Genomic DNA, 9759 nt, shown 5'->3' on the forward strand with positions numbered 1-9759 from the left:
CAAGTCCGGGAAGTTTATCAACGCATTTTAAAGGTTGAAGATTTCGATTATCGATTTTCCCTATACGTTATAAACGAATACGTCAGTGAATGAAAACCCACAGTAGATTTGTAGAAACAGTTTTTGGTCCTCTGAAGATGAGGTTTAGTTCTAACCTAGAAACTGTTAAGAAATAAACTGTTTCTACAAATCTACTGTGGGTTTTTATTCGTTCTATACTGAGATTTATATCAGTTCACTACAGTCCATACGTCAGTGTTCGATCCAGACGCAGCTGAAGCCACAGGTCCGTGACTTTCGAATGAACTCCTCGCAAAAAAGTTTGGTTACACTCGGTTTTGATTCGAAAGTACTATTTAACTATAACTATTAAGCTTAATACACTTACAGCTATTACAACATATTAGGGCTTTGATAGCCTATATTAAATCTGCTATATAAGATTTTTATATCAGCGAACTTCGCTCGGAGGACATATTCGAGCATAACACTTTCAAAAGATTCCCAGGGAAGGCTCTCAGATTCGCGTTCAGTTCGAAGCAAATCAAAAACGAACCCCGTATTCCTCGACCTGAAACCATAAACCATCAAATTTTTGAATTATATTCCTCTAATGCAATATCGTGTGATAACACTAATGTATAAATAAAATTGCAACCGTGAGAAAGTTGCGAGAATGAGACGGAAATTTTATCAAATCTCTGGGATGAGAAAATCGTGAAGATATGGTTAGAGTTGATAGCTTATAATCGCATAATGATGACCTTGTGCGGTCTTATCGCTGGCATACGATCGAGACGTTGGGCTTAGCATTCACGCATTTACACTGGGATTGTCATTCGGCGCCTTTGTCATCATTTTCCTGCCGTAAGTGGCAACTTGTAAATGCCGGAAAACCATCAAAATGACGTTTGAGAATGTTTGAAGCTTATCAGAATCAAACACTATAATAGATACAAAAATTATTCGGTGGCCGTGAGAAACACGGTTTTATCTGGCACGAAATGATGTACTTTAGGCCCTCCACTGATAAACTGATTTTAATGTTATTTACCTTTATCAGTTAAATCTTTGATTCTTAGCGTGAGATCTCGATTTTATATTCACAGACAATATGAGAGTCAAATCTTAAAACTTAGACCTGATTATAGGGTACCTGGGACCAGTTCCACGGAACGACTCGAAGTGTCATAATTGATAATAGTGGAACTTTAAGTAGGCTCCGCAAAACTGGTTTTAGATTGGGGACGGTTCAACAGCCATGACTTGGACGTAAGATCAGCCACGATCTCGGTTCTATAGCCGAAATAATGACTTAAGTCCGGTCGTAAGATTTGAACAACTTTTTGACTTAAAGTCTATGTAAAACTATGGAAGCGCAGCTCGAACTGTAAATCAAGGCCGTTGCAATCCCATCAAAATGCAATATGTATGATCCTTCATTCACGATTATTATGTAGAATTCACTTTCCCTTGTAATTCACAGTCATTTTGAAAGGGAACTTTTCTTGATTGTTTATGAAAATTACTGTCCCGAAATCAATCGGTTTGAAATCGCTTTTGCTGGAGCCAGTTCCAGTCTCTTTGCCTCACGATGAAATCTAGAGTCGAACTACGAAAATATGAACGGAAAATAACCAATTAATTCAGAAATAATAATTACCAGTATCTTTATTTTCACTCTTTGTTCGGTAAATGCTCGCACAAGTTTTCGCATGATATGCATTTATTATATACAATATAATAAGCAAATATTCATTTATATTTATATTACGGTACATGGTTACAGGTATCCTGGCGCAACTTCAAGCAGGTCTATCACACAATTTTTACAATATGTCGTTGCATATAAGTACAAGGCCGCAGGTCGGAAAAATCGCACGTTAGAAAATTGTTTTCCAGCAGATTTTTCGATTCTAACTAAAACCTTTATATATATATATTTATTCATCATCACAGAGATCTTTGTAATATTCATGTTTCTTTAATGATATCAATACTTAATGTGTTTAAATTTCTTTTTGTATATACAAACTTACACATATCTTACAAATTTACAATTAAAGTTCTTGTGAACTATATACATACTTTCTACACCGGACTTATTGCCATATATAGATGGTATTATTTAAATATACATATGAAACAAAACACAACAAACTTCTTACTTAGATTACACGATAAGGCCGAATCTCGACGGAAGCCCAAAATCATACAGATAGCACAGTTCAAAGTCAACATTCACAGATTATTCATTCATACACTCACATTCACATTAAATGCCCAAAGAAAATTAGAATATCGGTTCACGATATGATGCCGATTTAGAAAAAAGAAAAAAATTGCCATTTGCAATCATAAGTAAATGCATATAGGTATAAGTATCGACTAATCATCATTAGCTCCTCGATTAGAGCAGTGAGTAGTTCGTTTTTACCACGGTCGCCAACAGGGGTCGCTGGGGTCAGTGACGCGATTAGTGTCTGCTTTATCGGGTGAACCGGAACTGGAACTGGCAGCCGGACTAGTTGTGAAGCCGCTTGGCGACGAGCCAAGCGAAGCAGACGATTTCGTTGACGGTGATGTATCGGATGAGGTGACGGTTGATTTTGGCGTTTCGGGGAGGTTGCACATGTTTGAACCGCTAGGAGGCGAGCTTTCGTTCTTTATCCAGTTTATCTGGTGACTGTTGCTATTGAGCGGTGTCATGTGCAGACTGTTGGCGGAGTTAACCGGTGAATTTTCTTTCGACGAGGAATACGATTCGACCGGGGACACGGGCGAGTAACGCATAGGCATCGGGCTACAGTACATATTCATAGGCTTTTGTTCTAATGGCGATGATTTCTGATTCACCATAGTGTTCATTACTGGCGTCTGCGGCATCGACATGGCAGGAACCCCCATCACCGGGGTTGGCGTTGCGATGCCGTTATTTTGTCCGTTGTTAAAGATTGGCAGCACGCAATTCGGTATTTGATTCGAGTTGTTCAACATTGTCTGCGGAATGACGAATGCCAGATCACCATTGGGTAACCTGGTCGGTACGAGTTGGACTCCTTGTTGACCTTGGGTCATAGGAACGTTTACGGGCATCGTTGTATTCGGTAAAATGTTCGCCGGTGTTTCGCGGTTCATCTGTCCGAGCACGTGTGGGTTTGTCGGCGGGTTCGATATTTTCTTCAAGTTGGTCATCGTATTAGCGAGATGATTCAGGAGGCGAGCTCGTATTTCTACGTCTAAGCCTTCTAACGAGCCCAGATATCGAGTCACTTCGGTGGCGCACTCGTTGAATCCTGCCGAGTATTTGCCGAGTACAGACGGATCTTGCGATACGGCACCTGAAATGATAAAAACATATGAACAATGAGTAATATGAAAACTTAAATACAGCTAATGACTGATAAATAATCAAATTACGATGTTATCAGGCATAAACATTTTTGGCGCTTTCCCACGATTGTGTCGTTTGAAAAACATAATGGTCGAACCCGGTAATTCATCTGGGATTGGTAAGCACTTGTGTGTACGCTGCCTGTTATAAGTTGAACAGAAAGTAAACACATTTCACTGTGTAGAGTTTGTGTCGTTCTTTGTCACCTTTTGAGCCAGGAGAGCAACTTGGCATAGCCTAGTTCACAACGTGACGTCATCTAGATTTATATTCGATGGGAAATTATACTCTTTCTCTCTCGAGACTTTTACTACGCGCGTGAAAAGGCATTCTTTCCACAATTAGATTAGAAAATGAAAGAAAAAATACCGAGAAATCGGTTGACGCGTTGTAATCGAAAATTAGGAGAGATATTTCAAGTATTAAAGCTTTTTTTTAAAGTGCCGAACAAAGACCAACCCAAGATTTCTATTTCTTTTTCTAGACTTTTTACTTTTCATGAATTCTAACGCGACAAAAATCAGATTTGGCGCCAGAAATGATGTTATGTTCGTAAAATGCACTTGACAATCGCTGGCAAGACGCTCGGATAGACACGATGAATAGGGTCATTCATCGCCGTGAACACGGAGAAGAATGCAACCCGGAGGCTGAGCGTATAGAACCACCTGATTGCCTACACGACAGGTCCGAAAACTCGAATGACAGGTCCTTTTCAAGACAATAATTGATCGCGAAGAAATGATGTTTTTAGTACGAAACCCCCTTTTCATTCAGTAATTTAAAAGTTTGCTTCACCCCGCCAGATCATTCACATCATAGAAATTTGAAATCGTCGAAAATGCATGATGGCCAACGGTTTTTGGACGCGCTGCGCGCACTAGCTTCGTTGGGCTTCTTTTTTAACCTATGGCGGCGTCGCACGCAAAAGTTTTGAAGGCGTAGTAACCAGATTGAAAAAATCACGAGGCTTCAACGGACTGAACGAGGTAACGGATGGAGTGCTCTTGATTTTCGAGATGCGCTCAAGACCAATCCATTGACAAAAACCGGGATGCTTTTTATCGTGAGAAAATAAAAGAGTTTGGCGCGTATCGTAGGGACACGTAATCATGCCGATTTGTCGGCTCGATCGAAAAATATAAGAGACAAATTGAGTGTTGTAGAGTGTCCTTGCCGGATACTTACTAGTGAACTGTTGTCGTTGGATTTGCCGGAGATGTTTTACGCTCATTTCGAGGATATCAGCTTTCTCCATTCTATTGGCTGGTCTTCCGCCCTGAAGTGGCAAAGGTACACGATTATAATGTAGGTTGAGTTTACTATAAGTATTTGGCTCAGGAACCCGTGAGAAACGAAGGGAGTTTGAAAAAAATATGTTTGTTAACGGAACATATCTATCCACCTGTTTGCTCAGGTTTTTAAGTCTAATACTTTAAGCGAAATGTTAGGTCAGGTGCAATCTCCAAATGAATACACGATGGCAAATAAAAAGTACGCTTTATGATAAACTGAGAATTATGAGAATGAACCGTATGTATACATATATAGAAATCAAGACTAATAGAAATCAAAATTGTCGAAGGCTTGCTTTCCCTATGTGCGGTACAATTACAGGTAATTTGGAGTTTTATTGTTGCCAATAATTGTCATTCAGACAAATGCTTGAATGCAGAGACGCCAAAAAGCGAAAATTGCTTGTCGTAGTAATTTTTGCATAGAAAGATGAAGGCAATCATATTTAAGTATAATCGGTGTCACGCACTAATGCTCACGTCACTTTCGAGAGTTTCGTATCCGGGGCGGTCCACCTGCAGAAGTTTGTCATACCCCACACGTGCATATCTATACCAGGAAGTGTTATAGACATACCGACTCTACAAGGTGGCACCAGGAAATCCGAAACCCGACTCAAGACGACAAGATACATATTAGAATAATAGAAAAGCGTATATTTACCTCTTTGCGCATGACCTCCAACAGAATAGCTTTCAGTTCTAATAGGCTAGCATTGATTCGAGCCCGTCGTTTTTTCTCCATAACCGGTTTTGAACTCTGAAAATTGTTTGGGGAAAACATAAGTTAATGCAGATCCGAAATGATCGGTTTAAGTAACAATATTCAGTTAAGTGCTATGTCATATCAAGAAAGGTTTCATCTAAAAGTTGAACAGTTTTATCTTAAGAGCTGTTGTTAAAACAACGCGGTTAATCTTTTTCTTTTTCAAAGAATCTGTTAACAAGAACTTAAGAAATAAACAATGCAAACTTTGCGTGATTTACGTAATGAAATTCGAGAAATTACAGAAATTATTCACATACCTTTCGACGCTCAGATGAACTTTGGAAGAAACCATCAGCACAGGAGTCATCTCTGTTTTCCTTCAGGTTAGAGTCAGATTCCATCTCCATCTTATACTTCTCGTGTATCAAATGCATTCAGTATAAGCAAGTAATATAATCCAGGCCTGGTAAGAGTTCGATGAAGGTCAGTCAAAAACTGTTGTCTTCGCAAAAGTCTTCAATTTGTCTTTCGCACGCAGCTGACGTGTCTCGCAGAGTGAGAGAGAGAGGAGCGACCGCGACCGAAATCAGTGTTGGAATGAGATGAACAGGTTGTGTCACAGGTGGATTATTACACCGGCACAGGTGGTTGCCAGTCGCTCATTCGCTCAGCCACCCGCTGACGTCATAATACACCTCCGACGCGACTTCAGGTGCATCGGCGATGGAATCTAAACCCACGTGATCGGCAGTCCGAACGAATGGCCGCCTGCATTATTCAAACTCGTTCTCTCGCTCGCTTCTATTCTACTAGGCCCCTAATGATTGACTTTTTAAAAAGAAAATCACCACGCCCTTGGCCAGCTTACTAAAGTGTGGAAAATAAGTATTCAGACTCGATGAAGTGGGAACTGTCGTCCTTAACCCCGGCCCGAGAAGTGTCGTAAAGCGTGTCTTGAGTGTGCGTGACATCAGCACTCCACGTTCGAGCGCATTTCAGCGCCTTTCAGCTTAACTTGATATGTCGATTCAAGAGTTAAGCCGAAACCTATTTACGACAATCTAAAATTCGACGACTGCTGAAAATAAATTGAATGTGTAAACAGTATGTAGAGGCTCGCACGTACATACGAATACGAATTGGAATGTGTGAATCTGAAAATAGATTGAAAATATTAAAGCTCATATCATAACTCAAGACTCATCTCATTGGATCACTAAATTGTTCAAACTTAGATTTGAAATTCATCAAAGTAAACTTTATAACTGCCTTCCAATTAACTAATTACAATCATTTATGCAGTAATGAATGACACGTAATCCCACAATAAACCTTATCAATAAAATAGAAGAAGCTGATAAAGTAAGCTATGTGATTCGAAGAATCGAAAGCTCATTTTAAGCGAATTCCCATGATGACCTGTCGAACTTGAGATCTACATCAATTTCGGTATGGTCAGTCTCACGTGTCTATTGGTTATTTCAATAAATATCAATTTTTATCAAGGCAAGTTGTGAGAAAATGAAAAACCTCATAAATGTACGTATATATATGGATTTTGAAGAGATGATGGTACACCGGTTGAACAATGTGATTTCTGCTTGGATGCTGTTCGGGAATACAAGGAGCGCTTTTGTAATGGATGATAGAACCTATTGGCGCATTCACAGTAGCCGGTCAACAATTCATTTGGGATGAACAACTACTTTTTTGAATTCGCTAAATTCTCCGGGTCGTTGCTACCAGCCTCGAGAACAGGCCGGTAGTCGGTTGCAATTCACTTCTAGACTACGAGTGGCCCGGTAAACTCAACTATTCGGGGGTCAAGTTGAAATTGAGAATCGTGTCTGTTGATCCTTGCTCATTTTGTCGCGTCGCAAAAAATGCCCTTGTGCAAAAGTATATTCAAAATATGCATATAATGGAGAAATGCCGTCAGGGATATTAGAATGTGAATATTAGAATATTTACTATCTAACTGGCGTTTCCAAGTTCCATAGCCCTTGATCAGAATGAAAATGAAGTTCAAATTAAGAACGTCTCGCAGAACGGTAGAAAATCCTTCATTTTCCGATCTCATTCTAAAACAGTGAAATAGTCGAGAATGCACGATGCCAACGGCCAACTATAAGACAAAGTGAAAAAGGCTTTTCTATATATTGTTTTTCGAATTTTGTATCGTCAAAAAGGTAGGGAGCGATAAAATCTTCAAAAGAAGCTTTTTGAAATAGTTTGTATAAAACCTGTTGGTATGTGGAATTTCGAAAATCTAAGAAATGATTTTCAGTACATAACGATCAAGATGGGCGTAACGGTCTCACGCTCAGCATGATACATTTGATGTCTGGCCTCACGTCAATGCGTCAGGTAATCGAACGCTCCACCAGCGTGGACTTCAATTTTGTCACGTTCTCATTCAAAAAATTGGCATTATTCAAAGCACATTAAACTGCATTTCCTGGGATTGAGTCAGACATCACCTATGGAATGAGGAAGTATCGCCACAATAGCCGACGGTTGGATTTCAAATCTCGGCACAAATAAAAATGTAAACTCCATGCACTTGTCGTAAGGTTGCACACATGAGGAAGTCGCGACAAAGCCATTGAATGGCTGGTGTTTTGAGAGGTCTAGTACGACGCAAACAGGTTATTCATCGGGGCTTCACCGCCGCGGGATGAATGTTCGAACGAAAGATGTTTGTCAAAGCCGTTCGGCGATTTATGGATTCCAGCCTCAGCCGATGAATGCAACCTGTTTTGAGGATACCTACCTGCTAGGTAGATAATAGTATCGTATTGTAAGATAATACGAATCCAGGGTTTCGCGCTATAGCTTAACTCAGAGTCCGAAATAACGCAAACAAATTCAGCCAATTCAGAATGAAACATTGTAGACTTTATTCGCCGCAATTTATAGGCCTCTAGTTGACTTACGCCGAATAACCAAACATTACGTAAAAGGGAACAGATATTATATATCCGATGATTATTTGAGTTCGGGAATGCATAATTACGCGATTGAGCGTCAAACCCGGAATATTTTGTCCCGCTTTCTTTTGGCAAAATCATATCGATTAATCTTTTATCGTTTTGGTCAAACACGATCACGAACAGATAAAGCTACCGCGTGCGTGCACACCTGGCAATGTGCAAATATCGCTGAAATATTTGTGTCATTTCTTATCATATGCTGAACATAACACGATGTCAAAGTCTAAGATGACGTACGTACTCGGAAAAGCTGCCAAACGCATCAAGACACCATCTCGTTTTAGAACGAAACTAAAACGATAGATATTACCCGATGATTCTATGCTACTACAGGAAAAATACGTTCAGTCAAAATATTTTGGGGCAAAACCGACATCCTTGTATGATAATCCACTGTGCGGATGTCGAAGTGGGGAAACCTTTGAACAAGAACGAACAAGGGCTATACATCCCGATTATGAATAATTGCTTAGATGCTTATAGATCTATTTTTCGAAGGGCTTCTGTACGTTTAATTCCTCTTTGTAACAAAACCGTAGTCATTATCGTTGGGATTATGTTCGTTTCAAAATATTCTTCCTTACGTAATGACTATAGTATCAACAAATTAACAAACCAGGAAAGGGAAGCCGAAGTTCCATCAGAAAGATATTTATTTATGACACAATAAACTACATTAATGCCGATAGTTGATATTTTCATGTTTTCACTGGGGATAGAAACGAAGTTTCGAAGTATTGGAAAACCAGGGGAAAGTGGCAGGAATAATGATTAAAACGTTGATTGATATGCGATATTCGCGAATCAACTCGTTTTCGATTGTAAAGCCGTGAGAAAATGTGTACGCTTCATGATTTTGGAGCCGTCGTCGATTTGTCTTCTTTTAGATAAATTAACGTATAGGAATCAAATCGCTTGAAAATTAATTGTTGACGGCAGTATGTGGGTCTTATTCTTCATACATTAATCAAACATTTGAAAAAGCAGCGATTTACCGGCATGATTTCTAAGCGTTTAAACACGGCATAAAAGAACGTCAAATAAAAGATATCGGTTCTTAACAACCTTAGACCTGTATGCAGAAGTCCTATATATTCTGATGCGGGTATCATGTCATTGAATATACCAAATAATCTGATTACATTATTTGACTCTTCTCGTGCGACCATCCTAAAAAGATCGGAAAGGACTATAACGTCTAAAAGAGGCATTCATTTGATATAGGTCAAAGTTTAGATTGTAAATCGTAAAAATTGCCGCCAAGGGCAACTGCCAAATTTCATCAAAATCTACAATTAAATCTCAAAGGCCAGTTGAAAGAAAACCATCTAAACGAATAGGTATCATTTTGATTAGATATGTGAATAA

General features: G+C 39.3%; 1 protein-coding gene across 1 annotated transcript; it reads right to left on the reverse strand.

Annotated features, from left to right (window-relative positions):
- Positions 1-1645: 1645 nt before the first annotated feature.
- Positions 1646-6006, reverse strand: LOC141908460 (transcription factor HES-1-like). Its single transcript, XM_074798522.1, has 4 exons — positions 5716-6006; positions 5354-5449; positions 4583-4673; positions 1646-3341 (listed from the first exon to the last, which is right to left on the reverse strand). Exons 1-4 carry the CDS (start codon positions 5830-5832, stop codon positions 2434-2436), a joined length of 1212 nt encoding a protein of 403 aa, XP_074654623.1. The 5' UTR covers positions 5833-6006; the 3' UTR covers positions 1646-2433.
- Between the last annotated feature and the right edge of the window lie 3753 nt (positions 6007-9759).

The sequence above is a fragment of the Tubulanus polymorphus genome, chromosome 7 (genome assembly GCF_964204645.1).
Source record: "Tubulanus polymorphus chromosome 7, tnTubPoly1.2, whole genome shotgun sequence".
In the NCBI taxonomy this organism is placed as follows: Eukaryota; Metazoa; Nemertea; class Palaeonemertea; order Tubulaniformes; family Tubulanidae; genus Tubulanus; species Tubulanus polymorphus.